The 25,416-nt window shown below is 35.6% G+C and overlaps 1 protein-coding gene across 1 annotated transcript in view; it reads left to right on the top strand.

Annotated features, from left to right (window-relative positions):
* LOC148947773 (uncharacterized) overlaps positions 1–25,416 on the top strand; it is a 307,493-nt gene that overhangs the window by 208,991 nt on the left and 73,086 nt on the right. The window contains exon 4 of the mRNA XM_089096004.1: positions 15,357–15,440. Coding sequence (XP_088952130.1) covers positions 15,357–15,440 — 84 coding nt within the window. The remainder of the gene's footprint in view (positions 1–15,356; positions 15,441–25,416) is intronic.

The raw sequence follows: 25,416 nt of genomic DNA, 5'->3' as shown, positions 1-25,416 counted from the left end.
AAGACTTTGTCGGACATGCACGACATTGCATTCTTTTCCACTCTTACAGTGTAATTTTTGTTCGGTAGAGGGCCAATTGCAAGCACTTGTGCTCTCGGCACTAGGCTACTTTCTACACATTCTCTGTAGACACTCATGCTGAAATTGCTCTTTACAAAATATGTAGGCATCCCTTTACACGCCTGCTTTACATCCCTATTATGAGTTTCCAAGCAATAAACTTTAGGACCCGGGAACACCCCCTTGGATATCAAATCACTCCCCGTCTCTGATTTTAACATGAGTAGTTGAAGGGGCCTGACTTTTCACCAACTCGGGGTAGAGGGACGGATCCCAGTTGGTTAAATCCTCCGCAAGCTGATGTGTTCCCCATTTTCTAAATCCCCCAACAAATCCCCGGTTTTTACTTTTAACAGCAGATAATCTTTATCCCTATAGTAAACTTGAACCTCCCCCTCCCGTGGCCATTGCACCTTGCACACATTGTAAAAAAACGACAACATAAGCTGTTTGGAAATTTCAAGTACTGATCTACCTCCTGCTATATTCTCGTTCAGTACCACATTTCTCTTTTTCCTGTGTGGAAGAACCATGCTCATCTCTATGCTCGTGAATTTTGTAAAATTGGGGTCAGCAATAATTCGTGCACACTCTTGAGGGTCAGTCACGACGTCGCAAAAGGAATCTGTTTCGTACGCTTTCACACATTTTGCCAAAGGCTAAATTTAGAATTAGCTTGTACATTTCCTTCTCTACTTTAGTGTTTGCCCGAGAGCGTTTATCAACAAAAGTGTCGATAAACGTCTTTAAATAGGGTTTTCGATTAAATTGTAGGATCGTATGTATTTTTGTGATCTTGAAATCATTGTTCACCATCCAGTGTAAAAGCATATGATGAACAACGATATTCTCTTTAGGGTCCTGACCTGCAATCATTTTTTGCTTAGAGGGGGTCAAGTGCATCCCCATATCCTAAAACAATGATCGATTGTAGGGGCTCAGTGCATCCTTAGTCACTGGTCGATTGATACAGGGAAAAACAAAATCTTTGACTGAACCATTAAGCACCAATGGAATGTGACCGTAAATTTCAAAGATCCATCCTTTTGGCCAATTGCTCTTAAGGATGTGAGAGTTTGGGACATCACACAGAATCTCACGACATTTATAGGTCTCACACGGCATATAGTATTGAGACATTGCCAAAGGGTACAATGACTTCATGTCCAAGAACACTGCATTTGACTTTGCACCGGTACTATTTTGTCCGCTTGGATCTGTTGTCAGAACGCGATCCCCATGAAAAACATACCCACCCCTCATTGATCTTTCTACAAAAAGGTGTTGATCTACATCAGTTATTAAAACTATTTTCTCCCTACTAATTTTTTAAATCAAGTCCATCGCCAAATGTGGCGTGGAAAAATAATATCCTATATCTAGTCCAAACTCTGAATAGATTTGATCTGTGTTCTTACAGACAATATCTAACAGAGTTAAAACGTCACGGGCAAAGTACAGTCTACAATAATCTCACCCAGTTTCACAATTCCTCTTATCCCACACCTTCTTCGCAAATTTATATTCCTCGGCTGTGCATTCGCTGTTGGTGAGTAAATTATAGAAAGCTTCAATTGGAGGTAGTTTCACCTCGCTTAAGCAAGCGCCAGAACAGTAATAGTCGTATGCATATACACCTTTACAAGTCAATAGGTCACACATTTTACTGTCTGGAAAGTGCTGTTTAAGCAAAGGAAAACTATGAAAATTGTCACTTTTCTGCACATGAATCAATTGACTCAATGCCTTGGGGAAAAAATTAAAAGAATCTAAAAACCTGACTTTATTCCAGCACGTATGCCATTTATTGACTACCTGCCCTTTCAACTCGAGAAGCACCAACTTCTCTGCTGATTTGGGAATGATGTTATAGGTAAATGAATTATTTATCCATGGACTATATACTCCCCTTCCCTCCCTCTGCATACGTGCCAAAGCCGGTAAAATAAATTTTAAATCATAATTTGAATTATGAATAAAAACTGGAATATAAAACTGCAGGCTAACGTTTATGTTTCACGATTGATGTGCTACCCCTCTAAAATAACTACCCTCAGAGGATATTTCCTGCCACAAGTAACCCAACATATTTTTTGATTTTTAATCGTGAGACGATCCTCTGCAGACAACAATATAGGATAATGGGTATTTCTCAAACGAGATATAGCTCCATTAGCGGTGCCAATTAATTTAGTCAGTGCCTTGACCATGCACTCTCCCTCATCCAACGTTTCAACTATTCAACTATTGCTAACAACTGCATAGTGTTAGAACTGTCTCTTTTCGCGTGAGCGTAGTAGACTGCAATGGCCCGATGTTTTTTGATTCGATTTGGAAATCGAGGATCGTTCACTTCCATTAGCTTCGCTTCACAATCCAAAGAGATTTTATTGCTCTGGAGGAGGTTATTTTGAAAATTTTTAAAACTTAAAATAGCCCTATCCCCTGAAACTGTTTCCACTGACTGGTAGCCATGCTGTCTACAATGTTTCATATGATCCCGTAGTTTTAAATCACTACGAAATTGTGACTGGCATGTTGGACAGTAGAAACATACTCCTAGCCCCTTTTTACCCTCCCCCATAACTCTACTGATGTCTGTAATTAGATTGAAAGGGCCAATTGCATTGGGTTCACTAGGTGGTGTGTAAAACAACCAAACCCAGTGCCTCACCAATTCAATTGACGGACCTCTTACTGGGAACACCACCCCCTTCTTTATAGAACGAACCCCATCTTCAAATTCAGTTTCATACTAAACCACAGTAAAGCCGATAATTAAATGGGTATTGGCCCTTTCAAAAATATCAATAGACCTGAGCATTACTGGGTATTTCCCCTCTAAACAAGTGAAATCTACAATGGGAAAATTGGACCCCTCCTTCCCATGCACAGCCCAATATTCTAAATTTGTCTTTGTAGCGTCATCTTATATAGGTCGGAAAGCTGAAATGAGGAAAGCGTACTTGAAACATTTTTGACTTTATTCAGAACAGATTCGTTGAACACCTTTACACCCCTCTAAATCTGGATTATATTTTAAAATTATACCCTCATCCCTATGCCCCCCTCTTAAAATAAAATCCTTTTTAAATTTACAAATATTAACGGTTAAATTTCAAATAATTAAAACCACAGACCCACTACCATTTTCACTATAATTCTCGAGATGGGTAATAATGTGCTCTATCCAATCCATAAAAACACCCTCACAATTTTCTAAACGTGGATAGACCACTCGCATCTCGGTGTGTACATAATGATGATAAACCTCACATTTTCCCTCATTTAAATAAAACACCTTTAAAATAATTGAAACCTTAATTGAATCCCTACCTCCCCACAACTGAATATCGTTTTCTAATAGTGCACAAATTCTATCTACATATTCATGAACAATTTCTACAGGGTCAAACACAAAATTACCACCCAAAAGTGAATTAAAAGGATCACCAAAAGTTGCAGTGTAAACAACTATCGTATTTAAAATAGAATTTGAGAGCTGAAAGTCAGGAAATGATTTAAATTGGATATTGTCACCCTTCCCCTCCTCCTCTTGTATATTATCACCACCCCCTTCCCCACATTGTTCATCAATACGATTGTTCGAAGACATTTCATCCTCCCCCTCTTGTATATTATCACCACCCCTCTCCCACATTGTTCAATAATAGGGCTATGGGAAGCCACTTCAGTCGTTTGAAGTGGAAGTATGTAATCAGTGGGGGGAGGGTTCTCTGTTAATTCCCGGGTAAAATGCTCTAAAAGCTGTAATGTGTTCGGGCTTAGCAAAGGTAGGTCCCCTTGCTCAACTGCGCTATTATCTACATTAAAAAATCAGATAAAAAATCATCAATGTTATCTGGTATTTCCATTGAATTCATATTTCATGTTGAATTGTTTAAGAGCTCCAGAGGTACGTCTTCTCCTTCTCCAATCGATGAGGAGGGTGATGGCGAATAAGGTACTAATACAACCTATAAAAGAAAATAGCTTATTTTCAAAGTGTCTAAATCATCCCTATTTTTAAAATTGGATTATTATTTAAAATGCGCTTAGTAGCATTTGGTTCCCTACTCTATATATTCTGAAAGTTCCACCTTAATACAATCTAAAAGATGACATAGTTGGTTTTGAATTTGTTCAAACACCCCATAAAAAAAATTCATATTAATACTCTATATCTGGTTTGAAAAAAACCGGGGTCTTTACTTGATAGCCTAACTCCTTCAGGCCATATACAACTCTTTCCGATAGAAAATTATTTTTAAGTAATACAGTTTATATCGCAAAGATTTTGCTATGGGGAAATTATGCCCGGGATATAGTGCCTTTTTTGGCTTCGCTATGAGAATTCAGTAGGCTGAATGTATGCAATAATTGACATGATTCAAAAGGGGGAACGCTATATTTTATCGGCTTGAAAAAATATCGCTGACATAATTTTACTGTGATGAAATGAAAGGCCTAAAGAAGTTGAAAAGGGCTTACTTCTAAGTACCTTAAAACTCGGGGAAAACTATAATATTGTAGTGAAAAATAGCATTATTAGTTTCAAATGGTGAGATAAAAAACTCTCTAACAGTAAACTAGAAATTAGCGAAAAATATTATCTGCCTACTGCAGACGAAGATATCTGCAGTAGGCGGAGAAAATAAGGTGATAGAAAAAAGCGGTTTCTTTGACAAGCCAAAAAATTACAATATCTTTAGGTATCACTGAGGAGAGTGAGCACTTAAATTTAAAACAAGGGGTGTGGGGGGGGGGATTATAGCGAAAATAAAATTTTAATGTCCTCGACAAGCTTGAATTAGGTTGAAAAATAGGTTTGTTTAGATATTTCTATAACCTGGTCCTGAATAATAGAAAAAAGTGAAAAGACAAAAGTAAAGAGTAAAAGGCTCTCTCACAGCTAAAAAAACAGCTTATTTGATTGAAAAAATTTACTCACATCTTCAACCACTTGACAGGAATCTGGACGCTTGGCCATTACATGATAGGGAGCCATTGGTTGGTCTACGACTTGTCTTGAAGGCCCAGGCATTGTAGCTTGCACTGAAAGCCCTGATGTATGATTGGGATTCAAATGAATCATATCATGTCCATCACGATCTTTCGCAGCCAGGCCAGCGATATACCGGGCTCGTGCAGCCGAGGCTGTAACTTGACGAGGCAGCATTGAGGCTCAATTAAGAGGGGCTTGCATAGATATGGTATCTATCTCGCTGGCTTGTACAGTGAGGTTCTCCATCCTTGTGGCCCATTGTCTTTTCGGTTTTTGACCAGACTGCATAGGGGCTGGCACTGATGGGGCTGCCTCACCCTCTCTTGCTCTCTTTGATGGAGGAGGAACACATTCTTCATAATTGGCCTTAAAAAGAAGAAAAGATTTAGTATGGAAAAATTATTCCCTTTTTTACAGAAGAAAAATTAGTACCCCCCCCCCCGACCCCTAACCAGAATTTTGTCTAGAAAGCATTTATCGCAAAGAAGCCTCACCTCTCTTTTCAGCAAAGTAAAAAGTAAAAATTTGCAAGAAATATACTAGGCTTAGAAATCAAACGTTTTTATTGCACAACTTGTGAAAAAATAAATCTTGACAAACAGTAGTCTGTAGCCTTAGGATAGAAATCAATGTTTCTATTTTTACTATTTAGAAAAAAATGTTAACTGTTCCACTCTATAGGCTTTAAAATAGAAAAATATCGTTAACCCAGCTTAGAGGCCTAAAATTTGCAATCATAGGTAAAAATGCTATTCAATTTATGCATAATAAAGCTATGTATCTTTTTCTTAAACCCGCCCCCCTTACTTTTCACGCGAAGAAACAGTTTGTTTTCACCTTACAATGGAGGTGTTAGAAGCGAGGCATTTCCCCTTCCCCACCTCCCCCCTTTTACATAATGTCTTAAAAATATTTTGGAAATAACTTGTTTCCCTACTTCCATACAGGTTGCGTAGGCTTAGCTTAATTAACGCAATCTCTTTCTGTATGAAACTGTTTTAACTCGATGGGAAAAACTATCCTTTTCAGCGGAAGCTTTCGCTATCCAAATTCTTGTATATTTACCAAAACCGGATGTACTTTAAAGGGTGTCAGTAATTATCAGCTATTGAAATCTTTGCGAGAAATCTGTAAGTCAAGCCATAGCGATGAAAACAGTATATTAAGGGATTGACAGAAAGTTGACAATGGATTTTAGATAAGGTACAAAAACTTTCAAAAACAGATATAAAGTCGTAAACAGGGGGGGAGGGAGGATGGGGTTTACGTAATGGAAAAAGAGCGTATTTTACGCTTTCTATCGAGTATAAACATCATATAGTGGAGTTTGTATTGTGGGGGGGGGGTATACCCCGAATTAACTGGAGGGGTGACTATGTAAAATGATTTAATTTGGAAATAAACTAAGAAAATTTACTAAACTGAACTCACATTATAAATCGATGTAGCCAGAGTTTCCAAATCAATAACATCAGATTCTTTATCCATGGTGTCTTAGAACTTTATGAAAGTTTAATCTCAACGGATGTCTGTTATATACAAAATCACAAGGGCAAATTGTGATGTAATCGGAAACTCTGTGATTGGCTTAGAAGGAGACACGTGATCCTGTTTCCCGTTATTGGATCAATACATTCCCCCACCGATTATGTAAATCAATTTCTCAGAAATCCACTTCCCCCTCTTGTCCTAGATCAATACATCTCTTCCCCTTAGTGCGCATGTGCAAACTTCGCCCCGGAGTCATTACACCTAGACGAATAACAACAAATAAATCGACCTTGAAAAAGGGGACATTGACCCCATTAAACTCGATCAATAAACTGACTGTGACGTCCCTCCCCCTGGAGATATTAGATCATTCCTACTCACGAAATTGAGAGGACTAGTGCCTTTCTTATTAGTCAAAAGTGAGCAGAGGGCAAAGACCCCCCATGCGCCCATTATTTACCTAAACACTTCCAATCAAAATTTTGAGATAGCCATTTTGTTCAACGTATTTGAAAGGTCTGTAAAATATACCTTTCAGGATAACAAATACCCCTAGCCCTCAGGGTAAAGATTGTAAGTTATGCCCTGGGGGCATATAAGGTCAATATAAAAAGCATGGTCATTTAAACTTCGGAGGGGGCTCATTGGATTGGTAATTAGACACTCTAGAGCTCTTATTAAGAGTCAAAGTGACTGGAGGGCAGATATCCCCCCTCCCACACACACAACCGTCGTATTGTCCCGAAATGCATCTAATACCAATTTTGAGATAGCCATTCTATTCAAAATAGTCTAAATATCATATGACAAGGCTTTTAGTGAATAAACAAACCCCAGAGATTAGGGGCAAGGGTTGTAAGTTTTGCCCAGGGGGTTTTTAAGGTTCTTATGGAAGGATGGGTTGTTTAACTTTTGAAGAGGCTCAGTCTTTTTCCCTTAAAAAGACTATGTCAATATAAAATGAAAAGAAATTAATTAAAAACTTTCTCTACAAAATAAGTTTTATCAAAAAAGTAAAGAACTCCATTAAACCAAAAATGAACAAATACAGAATCAAATAATCTACCAAGCATACAACTACCACAAATCAATATCAATAACTAAATAAAACACAAAACAAACAGAAATTAAAATAAATAACAGAGTCAAACTCAAAACGAGCAGAAATTAATATTAGTAGGGTTCTAAACCCATACTCTTTCTTAAAGCCAGTATATAATTTGTACTATGCAGAAAAATTCTTTTAAATGTTTTCACTTTTATAATTTCAAGAAGTCAAAAATAAATTAAGAATTTAAGGAATAAATATCAGCTTATGTATATTAAACTGACAATGCACATATTTTTCAGGAAATTCCTTTGAATTTTTTCAGTAAAGTACAAATTATATTCTGGCTGGTAGATTTCACATTGTATAATGCAATCAGAACCAGTTATTATTCTAAATTTTAAAACCTGTAGTTATTGTGTTCCCTCAGTATAGCTAAGCATTAAAAGCTCTTAACTCAGAACTTGAATATTAAGATAAAACCAGATGAGAATATTAAGAATATTGTTTATTTGAATTGAATGAAACCGGTAAAGGGTTAAAATATCCTTATTATGATGTTCGTCTGAATGAATATCTGGATAAAACCAGATGACGATAATAAGCATATTTCTTTTTGTTTGGATTGAATGAAACCGGTAAAGGGTTAAAATTGCTTACCAGAAAAAGGCAAGTCTGAGGAAATGGTTACTCCCACCCCACCTAATATACATTAAATGGTCGTAACTCAGGATATTCAGATAAAACCAGATGATAATAATAAGAATAATTTTTGTTTTATTTGGATTGAATGAAACAGGTAAAGGGTTGAAATTTTAATCGCTTATCAACTAAAGTTAAGTCTGAGGGAATGGTGACTCCCACGCCACATTATATAAATATCAGAATATGATTAGAATATATTCATCCTTTCATAATTCAAATGATTCGATTTAACTAGCTTCACTTCACTTTTTTGGACTGAATTTTTTTCAACTTTTACTTTTTCAATTTTTTCATTTCTTTATGTGGCTGTATCAATGGTACTTTATGATTGCTCATCGACACTAAGTGGCTGTAACAGTGGTACTCTATGGCTGGTTATCGACACTACCTAGTTTATTGTATGTATTAAATCAGTAATTTTCGTACATTGGAAGGATAAACACCTGCATCATAATTTTAAAAAAGTGAAAATGAACTATATGAAGAAAGTGTTTACACGTGACAAATTCATAGTTGCGTTGAATTCTGACAAGGAGAAATATTTTAACTATGAAACAAGCATTAACGGGGATCTGATTGGAAATGTATGCGTGCGTTGGCATGACAGTGAGAGATAAAATTCCTTTGGACTACCAAAAGCATTCAACAATGATGATGGTGGATACGTGCAAGAGTGAGATATCCAGAGATGAAAGTGCTCAAAGAGAATACAAACAGAAAAACAATTGTCGATGATGGGGGACATTTTCTTGTTCATGGTTCTGGTAAGACATTACCCATTGGTATATCCTATTGCCATTGTTCTGGTATTAGTATTCAACTGAAAGCAAAGGGAAAAAGAAAGAGCTACTGCTGCACTAATGTCATTAACGATATCTTCTCTGCGTGCCACAACTGTTACCTGTGTAAAAACTATGTGATAATAGACAGTGAAATAACATGAAAAGTAAAAAGGGCGTTGGACGACAATATCACTAATAAATTCATTAAGTTTAATGTTGCCAATCAAAGGTTACGAGCCTGAGAAAAATTATCTGATTTTCGGAAAAGGGGGACAGCCCTTGAAAAGTCAAGGAATCTTAACGGAAATCACACCGTCAGGTGCAGCGTATCAGAGAACTCTACTGTAGAGGTTTCAAGCTACCATCCTCAAAAATGTGGAATTCTGTATTTTTTTTGTCAGAAGAAAGATCACGGATTCGTATTTTTTTTCCCAGGGGTGATCGTTTCAAACCAATGGTCCCAGAATATCGAGAGAGGGCTCTATCGGGAGGAAATTAAATTTTCTAGTGCCCTTTATAAGTGACCAAAGGGATTAGACGGCGACTAGTGGCCCTCCCTCACCTTCCCCCCCCCAAAGTTGTCTGATGAAACAAATATGAGTTTCAATAGGGATAAGTCCTTTTATTAGACAGCGAAAAACAAATATAAACTTCTGGATATTTTGAAGACAAAGTCAGTCTTCATCATCAGCAGAAATACTAAAGTAACATAATTAACACAAACTATGTTTATACAGAAAAAAATATATATAATAATTGTCTAGGTCACAGAATGTTACCGGTCCATTGGCTTAGAATGTTCAATAACTGGGTTCATTCAGAATTATTGATTTCCTTCATCTTGCTTAAATTTATATTGAATTCTTAATAAATTTGGCACAATCTTCTTCTTCCTTTAATTGTAAATGAAATGCTGCTGAATTTATAGTTACTTAATCTTGCTTAAGTTTATGTTGAATTCTTAATGAAGTTGGCACAATTTTCTTCTTCCTATAATTGTAAACGAAATGTTGCTGAATTTATAGCTATAACATTTTCTTGATTTATCATCCCTACATATACGACGTTGAATTTTTTCCCAAGACTACACTGCATTTCCTCTGACAAACAAATATGAGTTTCAATAGGAATAAGTCCTTCACAGTCTTATCAAACAGTTCGTGGTAACGAACTGTAAGTAAGGAGCGACCCGGCTCAATGGTAACCGAAACTCTAGAAAACGGGCTTTTGATACCAATAGATATATCAAAAGAATCAGATTTCAATGCTGATTTCAAATATATAATTTTCATCAAGTTTAGTGCTACCCATCAAAAGTAACGCGCCTGAGAAAATTTGGCTGATTTTCAAAAAAAGGGGGAAAGACCCCCTAAAAACTAAAGAGCCTTAATGAAAATCACAAAAGCATATTAAGAGTATCAGATAACACCACTTTATAATTTTCAATCTTCTATTAAAAAAAATTTTGAAATTTACATTTTTTGCCCTAAGAAAGATCAAGGATGCGTGTTTATTTGTTTGTTTGTTTTTTTTTCCAGGGGTGATCGTATCGACCCAGCGGTCCTAGAATATCGTGGGAGGGCTCACTCGAACGAAAACTAAAAGTTCTAGTGCCCTTTTTAAGTGACAATAAAATGGAGGGCAAATAGGCCCCCCACGCTTATTTTTTTCCCAAAGTCACCCGATCAAAATTTTGAGATAGCCATTTTGTTCAGCATGGTCGAAATTATGATAAATATGTCTTTTAGGATGACTTAATCCCCCGAAGTTCCCAGAGGGAGGGCTAAAAGTTATGAACTTTACCCAATGTTAACATATAGTATTGGTTATTGGGAAGTATACAGAACTTTTCAGGAGTTTTGTTTTCTGTTAGTGGGAGGGAAGGGTGGGGCGGTGATTTTGTTGGAGGATATCTTCATGAAGGAAGTTGTCATGGGGGAAGGGAAATTGCCATGAAGGGGGCGCCGGACTTGCCAGCATTATTTATTGGTTATTGGGAAGTATACAACCATATTCAGGAAGGATTTTTTCTGGAGGAGGGGGGCTAGAGGAGGGGGTTAATCTGGAGAATATTTCCGTGGAGTATTTTTCTTTGGGGTAAGGGACATTTCTATGAAGGGGGCGCCGGATTTCCAAGCATTATTTAAAAAACGATCAGAAATTAAATAAAAAACAAGTTTTTTCAACTGAAATGTAAGAAGGAATATTAGAACTTAAAATGAACAGAAATTATAACGTATGTGAGGGGGTTCACCCCCAAGTCAATACCTCACTCTTTACGCTACAGTTTTTTTTAGTGATTTCAAAAGAGCTATCTATTCTAATTAAACGGCCTTTGTGATTCAGGGGTTTGTGAATCAATTTTTTTTTAAATTTTAACGTAAAGAGCGTGGTATTGACTAAGGGGAGAACCCCCTCATACACATAATAACATCGACGTAATAAAAAAAACAATAAAAAAACAAGCGATACGGCTCAATAGTAATCTAAACTTTTAAAAACAGAATTTTGATGTCAATAAATGTATCAAAAGAATAGGTTTATAATGCTGATGCCAAATAAATAAATTTTATTAAGTTTAGTATTACTCATCAAAGGCTACGAGCCTGAGAAAATTTACACGATTTTTTAAAGAGGGGCCCATATACAGGGGGTCACAAATACAGTGACCGTCATCAGTGGTAAAATCAGTGGTTTTACCACTGATGACGGTCACTGTATATGTGACTGAAATATCTGGTATTTTTGTGAATTTCTATCACTGTTATAAAAAACACTGTCTATTAAAAGGATTTTATCCCTATTTGAACTTTTATTTATCCCCTACAAGTGAAAGAATTTTAATGAAAATCACATTGTCAAATTCAGCGTATCAGAAAACCCTATTACATAGGTTTCAAGCTCATATCTGCAAAAATCTGCAACTTTGTATTTTTTGCCAGAAGAAAAAATAGACGAATATAGAAGTTAGTTACGTAGGTTAATTTGTAAAGACATCCATTTAGCAAAAGAAAAGTAAAATTTTTATGCAAATAAAAGCTGCATTAACTAAAAAACGATCAGAAATTAAATAAAAAAAACAAGTTTTTTAAACTGAAAGTAAGGAGCGACATTAAAACGTAAAACGAACAGAAATTATTCTGTATATGAAAGGGGCTGTCCCCTCCACAACGCCCCGCTCTTTACGTTAAAGTTAGACTCTTTCACACAGCTCTATTTTTTAAAACAATAAAAAACTTTAGCGTAAAGAGTGAGGGGTTGAGGAGGGGCAGCCCCTTTCATATACGGAATAATTTCTGTTCGTTTTAAGCTTTAATGTTTTTTTTTTGTTTTAACTTGTTTTTTTTTATTTAATCCCTATTAAAACTCATTTTTGTTTCGTCATAGAAAAGGCAGTGTGGTCTTTAAAAAAAAATTCAAAGTTATCTGATCAAAATTTTGAGACAGCGATTTTGTTTAGTATAGTTGAAAAAGTGCACAAGTTTTGAGCCAATGAAAAGAAAACACTTATTTGGTCCTTTTTAAGCCCAACTTTTAGGGTGACCGGGTTCTCAAACCATATTTTACGTTGGTTTTCCCTAGACCCAGGTTTTTACTGCTGGAAGTTTCAAACTAACCAGAGGCCGTAAGTTGTTTGGCCAAATTCCAGCCCCCTAATACCCTTCTACCTTCGAAGTAAATGTTGGGTTTGCTTAGTCCAGGCACCGATTTTAAATTTTTAAGCCAATTGCGAAAAGGTTTTTGACTACTATCGGGCCCTATATTTGGGGAGGGGGTGTGCCCGAATAAAAAAATCTTTTGCTCTTTTTTAAGTAAAACGATTTCCAGTGGGATGAACCCCGTCTTAATTCTCACCCCCCCCCCTTATTTCTATAAAATTTGGTCGGATAGAAAAAAAATGATGCATGTGAGGTACACGGCTCTTTACATTGGCAACCATAGAGCGTCTTCTTTGATAGCTATAACTTTTATTCCTGAAATTATGTTAAGTATGAAAATTCTAAATTAACAGCTATTGTTCATTGTCAGGGTACTATAGGATTTAGCCTATTCATTCTAATTAATACCCTCTGAAAGAATCGCCCCAACTTTTAGTCTATCACCTTCTTTTGTCTTTTTGTACAATTTGGAAGATCCATTCCAAACCGGTTTTTACCATGGTATTCGTGTTTCTAATGACATATCAACTAGGAATATCCCCGCAAATAGCGTCACGTTTTTCTTTGGAATTCTGCAGAGATTTGAAACATTGCAGAAAAGAATTTCCCTGAGCTGAAAATCAAAACTTTATAAGCTTTGTATGGGCGCAACTTTTGATGGAGTAGAAAAATCCTGCGATTAGTCCATAAAGCTTTTCATTGGCCGATTTAGAAAAGAATAAGATTTATCTATATGTTCCTTGAGGCTGTAATATATCGCTGTTTATGAGGACGCTACAGTTTCGATCTGGTTACGTGTCTCCGAGTCGAGTAAAATGTGCAGCTGTTGTAATTCGACGGTGTTAAATTGCGAAATGTATATCTTAAACAAGAACGAAAATTATAAAAACAAATTTGGGCTTTTTGACTAACAATGACTGGTTTCATCGCTTTTATTTTATTTTACTTTGTAGCTGTATTTCAACGAAAGTGTCTGTTTTTACTTAATTTTGATTAGATATAACGCTTTGGTATTACTGTGCACAAAATCAAAGTGAAATGTTTCTGACATTTCCGTAATTTAGCAGAAGTCGAAAGTAAGATTATGAGCTTATCGCAGGAGCAGTATTTTTCCAAGTATTTAAAAAAAGGAAAAGTAGCCTATGTGCAAATCCGGCAGTGCTAAATAATATTACGGCTGTAAAACTATGTCAAGAGGGAGCTATAGGCATACCTCTTTACTGAACAATTTAGAGCATACTGGAAGACTTTTGGTCATTCGCAGAGGTACTTATCCCACAAGGGTTTTCTCGGTTGCCCAATTTTTTTTTTTCATCGGAATCTTGTTTCTCAGATTCTGTTTCTTGAGCTTTGGAAACTTACTTTTAGGAAGAGTAACCCCAAAAAGAACCATAAATCCAAAATCATCAAGACACAAAATTTTCCCAGACAAGGTTTCAAGGTTTCCCAGAGGATAAGGATAAGGCGGACAGGGTTTCCCAGAGGATATCACGGATATCACCCCTTCCCTCTATCAAACAGTTCGTGGTAATGATCTGTAAGTAAGGAGCGACCTGGTTAAATATAGAGAGAGAGAGAGAGAGAGAGAGAGAGAGAGAGAGAGAGAGAGAGAGAGAGACTTTATTTTAAAAAGCACAAAAAACAATAAAAAAAAAAAGAAAAATTTGCCAAAAAGCCTTATGGCTTGTGCGGCCATTCTCGTAACTACAAAATTGATAATCACTTGTCAATGGATTCCTCTAAACAACAAAAACAAAACAAAAAACAAGCAAAAAATCACCACTTGAAACCCCGGTACAATACTAATCCAATATAACAACACTATTATTTACTATTCCCCTAGTTTATATATATATATATATATATATATATATATATATATATATATATATATATATATATATATATATATATATATATATATATATATATATATATATATATATATATATATATATATATATATATATATATATATATATATATATATATATATATATATATATATATATATATATATATATATATATATATATATATATATATATATATATATATATATATATATATATATATATATATATATATATATATATATATATATATATATATATATATATATATATATATATATATATATATATATATATATATATATATATATATATATATATATATATATATAAAATATATATATATATATATATATATATATATAAAAAAAAAAAAAAAAAATATATATATATATATATATATATATATATATATATATATATATAAGTACTAAAACATCTTTGGCTTAAAGAGCGAGGTATTGACTAGGGGGTGAACCCAATCATATACGAAATATTTTCTCTTCGTTTTAAGTTGTGATGTTGCTCCTTACTTTCAGTAGAAAAACTTACCATCTTAGTTGTTTTTCATCTTCAAGATGTGAGCGGTTGTAAGTTCTTGTGGTACATATGACTCCTTATAGGCTACACTTATTCCTGCTCACCAATGTCTGCCAAAATATCTGCCAAATTCTGCTCACCTATGTCTGCCAAAATTTTGTTCTTCAAATGTTACTTTAAAAAACCATTACGAGATTGCATTTTTTTTTTCAGTTGCAAGTCCTGGCAGTATAGTCCCTATTTGTGATGACCAGCTTTTAGCGTCAGCTGAATATTCTCAAGGAAAAGAAACTCGAGGTAACGTCGTTAGTTTTTCTGTTGTAGCGGTCTACATATATATATATATATATATATATATATATATATATATATATATATATATATATATATATATATATATATATATATATATATATATATATATATATATATATATATATATATATATATATATATATATATATATATATATATATATATATATATATATATAATATATATATATATATAATATATATATATATATATGTAATTGAAAAAAAATTCTACAAAATAAGTTTTTCAAAGAAAAGTAAGGAGCTCTATTAAACCAAAACTGAGCGGAAATAAAGTCAAATAATCTTCCAAGAGTAAAACTACAACAAATCAGCATCAATAGAAAAATAAAACCCAAAGCGAACAAAAATTACACATGAACAAATAACTGAGTCAAATTCAAAATGAGAAAAAATTAACATGAAAGGCCTAACAAAACCCATGTCTTCTCAAGACCAGAACGTGATTTGCACTTTATCAGAGGCAACGCTATAGCCTCGTCTATAGTAAAGGCCATACGGCTCCTATGTTTTATTATTATTATTTTTTCCCATAGGAACTTCATATGCAAGGGGTCGTCTTATAAACTTCAAAGGGGCTCATTCGATTGGAAATCGAAAGTTCTAGTGCCCTTTCTGAGAGTCAAAAGTGATGGGAGGGCAACTAGCCCCCCCCCCGCAAATTTTCCCCAAATACACCTGAGAATAATTTTAAGATAGCCATTTTGTTAAAAATAGTTCAATGATCACATAACAAAAACTCCGGGGTCGAAACCACACCCAAGAGCCCGGGGGCAGGCGTTGTAAGGTTTACCCTGGGGGCATATATGGTTCTTTGTATCATTTAGTTAGGGGAATGTAAGGAATTGAGGGAATTACGAGTGAAAATTTTTGGCAGGGTGGTCGGGGGAAAGACTGGATTTTGGAAATTTTGAAATGGAAGTGTTACTTAAATATAGTAACAGTAGTGTTTTTCTGAGTAGGGATAAAGCATCGTGAAGATTTTCTTGAACAGTCAGTTCTAGTGTTTTGCCAGTTTACGTTTTTTGTTATGCCAGTTACATTTGGATCAATATAATCTATCTATACTCTTTTGAAAACCTGCATGCATATAGTTTTTTCGTTTAAATGAAACTCTCCCTAAACGTACCCTAAAAGTTTCACTTTAATACCTTAACGTCATTAGTTGCAGTAACTGTTGTGGTAGCGTTAATAGTATACATATAGTACCTTTTGACTTTTTTCCAAATCCACAACAGCTTACCGTTAAAGGTATAAATCAATAATGTAAGTTGTTCTTGAGATATTGCTTTTTCATGTTTTTGAAAATCTACGCTCTCATATGTCATTTGATTTAGTTCAACATCTTCCTAAGTATTCCTTGAACGCTTCACCTTAATTCTCATAGCTTGTGTAGTAGAAATAGTTGTAGTATTCCTTTGGTTTCTTCAGCATCCCCTTCAACACAGCCGGAAGTTTCAACTTAATACCATCAATTGTTCCTGAAACATTTCTGATACGTCTTTTTGAAAGCATGTGTGGGCATAGTGTGTTTCGATTTAGTTCCATACAGTTTAAATATTTCCAAATTTTTCGTCTTAATACCTTAGTTTTAGCTGCAGTAGTATTTTATTGCAGTAGTAATTCTACTGCTAGTAGTAGCAGTAGAATTAGTAGTAGTAGCCTTTGCTTTAGTGGCAGTAGCAGTAGTAGAAGTAGCAATAATAGAAGCATTAGTAGTAGTTTGGGTAGGAAGTTTCAACTTAATACAATTAACTGTTGCTATGACATTTCTGATTTGTCCTTTTGATAACCTGTATGTTCATATACTTCTTGAAATTTTCATCTCAGTGCTCTTAGCCTTACAAGTTGTTACTATAGAGGTAGCAGATGAAGTAGTGGTTGAAGTAGTAGTAGTATAAATGTAGCAGTGATAGTAGTATTAATAGTATGCGTGCACATATTGCCTGTGTGTTCATATACTTCTTGAAATTTTCATCTCGATGCTCATAGGCTTACAAGTAGTTGCTATAAAAGTAAAAGTTGAAGTAGCAGTAGCAGTATTAAGAGTAGCAGTAAAAGTACTATTAATAGTATACTAGTTTCGTCCACATATTGCCTTTTGGTCAGATGATCTTCCCCTTCAAGCATTTTCTGAAAGTTCCAACTTAATACCCAAATCAATGCTTGAGATACACTCTTTTGACAATGTACCTGCACAAAGCGTCTTTTAATTTAGTTCAAATTTCCCCCCAATATTGAAAATGGAGTAGTGTGGTAGTAGTAGTGGCAGTAGTAGTAGTAGTGGTAGTATGCAAATTGTGCGTTTATGATCGCCTCCCTTATTATTTTCTGAAAAACAATATACTCAGTCACTCCTGAATTACACGCTCTTGAAATTCCGTATACACATAACGTGTTTTGATTTAATTCAACACTTCCATCAACATTTTCTGAAATAGTCATTTGAATGCCCTTCGTCTTCATAGAAAGCAAAGTTCAAACATGCATACCTTTCTCAATAATATACAACATAAGTAAACAATGAACAAATTGCCTAACTTACTACCCTTGCACTGAAGACTATGTGGAGCTTAATATCCCCAAAGATAAAATTACCGGATCTTTGAACAATGTTGAACAAAATGGCTCTCTTAAAATTATGATCGGATGTGTTTTGGGGAATAATAGACTTGGGAGGAGCTGGTTTCCCTCCATTCACGTTCGACTCTTAAAAAGACCACTAGAACTTTCGAGCTCCAATAAAATTAGCCCCATTCAATCCGAAGTTCATACGACCACCCGTTCCACAGGAACCTTATATGACCCAGGGTATAACTTGCGACTCTTGCCCCTGGGCTTTAGGGGTGATGTCTACCCTGAAGGCATTGTTATATGCTCTTTGGACTTTTGTGAACAAATTCGCTATGTCAAAGTTTCGATCGGAATGATTTGGGGAAAAGAGGCTGTCAGTGCGGGGGGGGGCTAGTTACCTCCCTCTCTTTTGGCTCTTAAGTGGGAATTAGAACTTTCCATCCCCAATCAAATGAGCCTCCTCTAAGTTTGACATATATGCCTCCAGGATATCACTTACAACCCTTGCCCCCGGGCTCTGTGGGGTTGTGTCAACCCCAAAGGTCTGGCTAAGTGATTTTTGAACTATACTTAGAACAAATGTCTGCCTGAAAATTTCTATCGGATGCTTTTGGGGAAAATAGGACATGAGGGGAGCGGCTAGTTGCTTTTTGATTACTTTGACTCTCAAAAACAGCCGCAGAACTTATTATTTTTAATCCAATGAGCCCTCTCTGAAGTTTCTACGATCACCCTTTAAATTAAAAACTTATATGCCCTTGGAGCGTAAATTTCAACCATTGCCCTGGGGGTTGTAGGGGGGGGGGGTTGTCATTCTCGAAGATATAATTACTGGACCTTTCAACTACGATGGACAAAATGGCTTTCTCACAATTTTGACAGGATTTGTTAAGGGAAACGCCGGGCGCGGGACTGGCTGCCCTTCAATCACTTTCGACTGTTAAAAATGGCACTAGAACTTTCGATTTTCCAATCGAATGAGCTCCTTTTGAAGTTTTTACGACAACTCCTTCTATACGAAGTGCTCTGTTCTAAAAAAAATAAGAATAAAAACAAATACGTAATACATCATGCCCACATCGCTATTTACTTAAGCAGCGCTATTTTGCTTCCTATGATTCAAAACTTTCCCTCGAAATTCAAAATAATTCAAATAGGATTACTGCAGCTCACATTCAAAATTAAAATTATATGTATTCATATTCTAAAACCGAATATATAGACTTATGCATAACTATGGAGGAAGTTTTAGAATAAATGGAAGTAACAATTAAAGAGAAAACAATTAAAGCTAAGAGTTGCATTAAGGATACAACTCGATGTCATGAAATAGGCATTTATTATCCAACATTAACCTAAATTTATTATCCCTGTATAAATGAATATAAGAACACTAGAGGAGTTCTAGGTTCAGGTCCTCAAAAGCTGTAAAAATTAAGAAGAATTAATTTGTTTTTATAAACAAGATACGATCGAATGTGATCAGAATTTTGAGATAGCCGTTTTGTTAGAAATACCCTAAAAGTCAAATAACTCTGCGTATGGGGATGATAAGAACCCCACAGGCCCTGGTGTAAGGACTATAAGCTATGCAAGTTACCCATTGTTTATATATACTGGTTTGTATTCGGGGGTATGTTTCATTCTGGGTCTCTAAAACGCCTTAGGATATTACGATGAAATATTTAGGAAATATTGAGGGGGGCTTTAAACAAAATCAAAACACATAACGTTTATGTCGGTTGTATCAACAATATCTCAGGAACGGCTGGGAGTATTAAGTTGAAACTCTTGGGACATGTTGAGGGGGATGTTGAACCAGCCAAAACATACTATGTACAAAACAGTACTATACAGAGGTACTAATACAACTACTACTGCTATTACTGTTACTTATGACGTCTCCTGCTAATTGTGACTACAACTACTACTTAAGATTATTACTACTACATACGACTGTTAGTTAAGTCAAACTTAAAATGAAGAGAAACTACTACAAGCAAGGTTATTACTGCTATCCTCCCGTTAACGCAAAGTTTCTTGATTGTATAGTATGTTATTTATAATTATAAATAACATATAATTATTATATATTAATTATTATATAATTATTATATATTAAAAATTATGATTGTATAGTATTTTGTATAATTATAACAATAAAAAATGCTATACAATTAGTTATTAATGAAATTATTAATAAAAAATATTGTTAAATCAAATCTTGGATTGCTGATATATTGCTGATTGCAAAACGAACAGAAATTACAATAAATAACCGAGTCAAACTCAAAACGAGCAGAAATTAACATGAGTTGGGCTCAAAATCCCTATGCCCTCCCAAGGCCAGAACATAATTTTAACTTTAATGAAAAAATATAAAAGTTTTTTCTTTTATAACTTTAATAAAAAAAATAAAAATAACATTTTGATTAATAAATATCAGTATATGTATATTAAACCAACAATTCACATTCATTTGTATTTTTTTTTTCATTAACATTAAAACCCTTGCCCTGAGGGCTGTGAGGGGGGTTGTCATCCTTAAAGATCTAATTTCCAGAACTTTCAACTACGTTGAACAAAATAGTTATCTCAAAAGCTTAATTGAATGTGTTTGAGGAAATGGTGGGCGTGAGGGGGGCGTTAGTTGCTCTCCAATTACTTTCAACTATTAAAAGAGGCACTAGCCCTTTAAGTTTCCAATAGAATGAGCCCTTTTGAAGTTTCTACAACAACGCTTCTATAAAAACCTCATATGCTCCCAAGCTATAATTTAGAACCCTTGCACTGAGGGCTGTGGGGTTGTCATCCTCAAAGACCTAATTTCCAGAACTTTCAACTACGTTGAACAAAATTGCTATCTCAAAATGTTGATTGGGTGTGTTTGGGGAAGTGGTGGGCGTGAGAGGCGGGTTAGCTTCCCTCCAATCACTTCCGACTACTAAAAAGGACACTAGCCCTTTCAATTTCCAATCGAATGAGCCCTTTTTGAAGTTTCTACGACAAAAGTTTCTAAAAATTTCCCCAGGGTGTAACTTACAACCCTTGGCCTGAGGGATGTAAGGGGGTTGTCGTCCTCAAAGAACTAATTTCCAAAACCTTTAACTACGTTAAACAAAATGGCTATCTAAAATTTTGATTGGATGTGTTTGGGGAAATGGTGGAGTTGAGAGGGGGGTTAGTTGCCCTTCAATCACTTTCGACTGTTAAAAAGGGCACTAGCCCTTTCAATTTCGAACTGAATGAGCCCTTTTTGATGTTTCTACGACAGTACTTTCTATAGAAACCTTATATGCACCCAGGGCGATACTCAAAACCCTTGCCCTGAGGGCTATGGGGGGCGTGTCATCCTCAAAGACATAATTTCCGGACCATTCAACTACGTTGAACAAATTGGCTATCTCAAAATTTTGAGTGGATGTGTTTTGGGAAATGGTGGGCGTGAGAGGGGGGTTACTTGCCCTACAGTCAATTTCGACTATTAGAAAGGGCACTAGCCCCTTTCAATTTCCAATCGAATGAGCCATTTTTGAAGTTTCTACGACAACGCTACACTGAGGGCTGTGGGGGAAGTGTCATCCTCAAAAACGTAATTTACGGGATTTTTACCTACTTCGAACAAAATGGCTATCTCAAAATTTTGATTGGATGTGTATGGGAGAATGGTGGGTTTGAGAGGGGTGTTAGTTATCCTGCAATCACTTTCGACTATTAAAAAGGGCCCAATCCATTCTAATTTCCAGTCGAATGAGCCCATTTGAAGTTTCTACAACATCGCTATCTATAAAAACCTTATATGCCGACAGGTCATAACTTACAAACCTTACCCTGAGGGCTCTGAGGAGGTTATCATCCTCAAAGACCTAATTTCTAAGACTTTTAACTACGTTGAACAAAATGGTTATCTAAAAATTTGGATTGGATGTCTTTGGGGAAAAGGTCGGCGTGAAAAGGGGGTTAGTTGGTCTCCAATCACTTTCGAATATTAAAAAGGGAACTATCCCTTTGAATTTCCAATCGTATGAGCCTTTTTTGAAGTTTCTACGACAAAGCTTTCAATAAAAACCTTATATTCCCCAAGGACATAACTTACAACCCTTACCCTGAGGGCCATGGGGTTTGTCATCCTGAAAGATATAATTTACGGAACTTTCAACTACTTTGAACAAAATGGCTATCTCAAAATTTTGATTGGATATGTCTGGATAAATGATGGGCTTGGAAGGGGTGTTAGTTGCCTTCCAATTACTTTTGACTATTAAAAAGGGGACTAGCCATTTCAATTTCTAATCAAATGAGCCCTTTTTAAAGTTTCTACGACAAAGCTTTCTATAAAAACATTATATACCCCCAGGGTATAACTTACAACCCTTAACTTGAAGGTTGTGGGGGGGGGGGGTGTCATCCTCAAAGACCAAATTTCCAGAACTTTCAACTACGTGGAAAAAAATTGCTATCAAAAAACTTGGATTGGATGTGTTTGGGGAAACGGTGGGCGTGAGAGGGGGGTTAGTTGTCCTCCAATCACACTTTTGACTATTAAAAAGGGCACTAGCCCTTTGAATTTCCAATTGAATGAGCCCTTTGTGAAGTTTTTACGACAAAGATTTCTATAAAAACGTTATATGCCCCCAGGACATAACTTGAACCCCTTGCCCTGAGGGCTGTGGGGGGAGTGTCCCCTTCAAAAACATAATTTCTATCTGGAATTCAACTGCGCTGAACAAAATGGCTATCTCAAAATTTTGCTTGGATGTGTTTGGGGAAATGGTGGGCGTAGAAGGGGTGTTAGTTGCCTTCCAATTACTTTCGACTTTAAAAAAGGGCACTAGCCATTCCAATTCAAAATGTTTGGGGGAATGGTGGGCGTGAGTTGGGGGCTAGTTGCCTTTCAATTACTTTAAAGTATTAAAAACGGCACTAGCCCTTTGAACTTCCAATCGAATGAGCCCTTTTTCAAGTTTTTACGACCACAATTTCTATAAAAAACCTTATATGTCCTCAGGGCATAACTTACAACCCTTGCCCTTAAGACTGTGGGAGGAGTGTCCAGCTCAATGATATAATTTCTGGACCTTTGAACTGCGTTGAACAAAACGGCTATCTCAAAATTTTGACTGGATGTATTTGGGGAAATGGTGGGCGTGGAAGGGGTATTGGTTGCCCTCCAATCACTTTCGACTATTAAAAAGGACACTAGCCCTTTCAATTTCCGATTGTATGAGCCATTTTTGCAGTTTTTACGTCAACAATTCCTATAGAATCTTATATACCCCCAGGGCATAACTTACAACCCTTGCCCTGAGGGCTGTAGGGGGGTTGTCATTCCAAATACCTAATTTTGAGAACTTTCAACTACGTTGAACAAAATGGCTATCTCAAAATTTTGATTGGATGTTTTTGGGGGAAAGGTGGGCGTAAGAGGCGGGTTAGTTGTCCTCCATTCACTTTGGACTATTAAAAAGGGCACTAGCCCTTTGAATTTCCAATCGAAAGAGCCTTTTTTGAAGTTTTTACGACAATTCTTTCGATAAAAAATCTTGTATGCCCCCAGGGCATAACTTACAACCCTTGCCCTGAGGGCTGTGGGGGAGTGTCCTCCTCAAAAACATAATTTCTATGAGGAAATCAACTACGCTGAACAAAATGGCTATCTCAGAATTTTGATTGGATGTGTTTGTGGAAATTGTGGGCGTAGATGGGGTGTTAGTTGCATTCAAATCACTTTTGACTATTAAAAATGGCACTAGTCATTCCAATTTCCAATCGAATGAGCCCTTTTCGAAGTTTATAGGACAACTCCTTCGATACGAAGTACCCTGGTATGGAAAAAAAACAATACATTGCGCCAACATCGTTCTTTACTTAGGCAGCGCGATTGCGCTGCCTGTGATAAATGATTCGACAGACCCAAGGAGGATTACAGTCAAGGTAGGGGGCGGTTGACAAACTCCTGTTTGTAGTGATTTCTGTTCGTTTTAAATTTGACTTGATCAATCATTTTGATTTTTACTCGTTTAAGGATTTATTAAATCATCTGCATCAGTATCTTTTATTCTTATGTTAGACGTGAGTATTTATTTTAATTTCTGTTTTTATTCTTGTATGGTATTTTCTGGTCGCTTTAAGTTTGAATTATTATAGGGCTTTCTTTTTGCTCGTCTTAGGTTTTCTTTGAAAACTTGTTTTTTGTTATTTTTTTTAACTAACTCAAAAATATTACGGTTTGGTGTTATAAAGTTCTCGGTAGCTCTTAAGTATCAAACTGCAGATACGCTTATGATGCCCAATCAATTTGTATTGAAGTTTAAACCAAATCCACTCCTATTATTGACTATAGAAACACAATTTTCTTTTGTAAAATAAAATCATAGGATTGTTCTTGTAATGACTTAATACTCATATACGACCAAATAAATTATAGAGTACTCCAGCATATAGAGTATCTCTAGCCATCTATTTCCATAGATGGCTGGAGATTCAGAATGCTAGATATCTTGAATATCCTTCGTGGCAACTGAAATAAACTTATTGCATTGTAAATAGAATCAAGGGACAAACAAAGAGCTTTGGGGGTCTTTGAAGCAATTCATTGTTTTGTAGCATTATTCTACTCCACAGTGATTAAATCTTTACAAATTGTATCACGGAGCCTCTTAATGAACTTAAAAGCTTTTATATTAATATTCTGTTTCTATGATTGACCTGCACTAAGCTTGTACTGAGCTATTCATAACAATACTGAGTGGATCACAAATATTGACCAGGAAGTTTTCTGTCAATTTTGCAATAAGAGACTACTTTGTATTAGAGGTTCAAATTAAACAATCCAACATTCCTTCTTGAATTTTATAGCTAAGCTGACTGTGATCCAGCTCTTATTGCAACCATTTAGCTCCTCCTAAGTTTCTTTAATAGAATTGAATTCGAAAGGGGTACTTACGGTAAAGGGCAAGTTTCTTTGGGTTATGAGTAATATCATTTAAAAGCGCTGCAGCTTGCAATGGAAATGTGGAAAATTTTAAATTTATAAATCTAGGTGAAATATCGAAGAAGAATTCAGCGTCAGAAAAGTTACCGCACATTATTATAGAGGTTTATTTCTCCTATTTTTGCTAGTACCATCTACGTGACATCAGATCTTCTTTCTTGGTGTTGCTTTACGATGAGACTATAAATGCAAAATATTTAGAGAAGTTATTCATCATGGTTACATACTGGTTGGAAAAAAAAATATACGGTTTATGCCCACCATATTCAGTCCTTCTGTTTTATTTCCAAAGACATGAACAATGGAATTCTGAAAAATCTTGTATTGATGGTATCCATCTTATCTTTGAATTCTGAAGCCAGCTTCATCA

Source organism: Artemia sp. Qi Xiang Cuo, chromosome 10 (assembly GCF_049724085.1).
Source record: "Artemia sp. Qi Xiang Cuo chromosome 10, ASM4972408v1, whole genome shotgun sequence".
Taxonomy (NCBI): domain Eukaryota; kingdom Metazoa; phylum Arthropoda; class Branchiopoda; order Anostraca; family Artemiidae; genus Artemia; species Artemia sp. Qi Xiang Cuo.
Note: the sequence above shows the minus strand (reverse complement) of the source record. Positions and strands in the feature narration are given on the sequence as shown.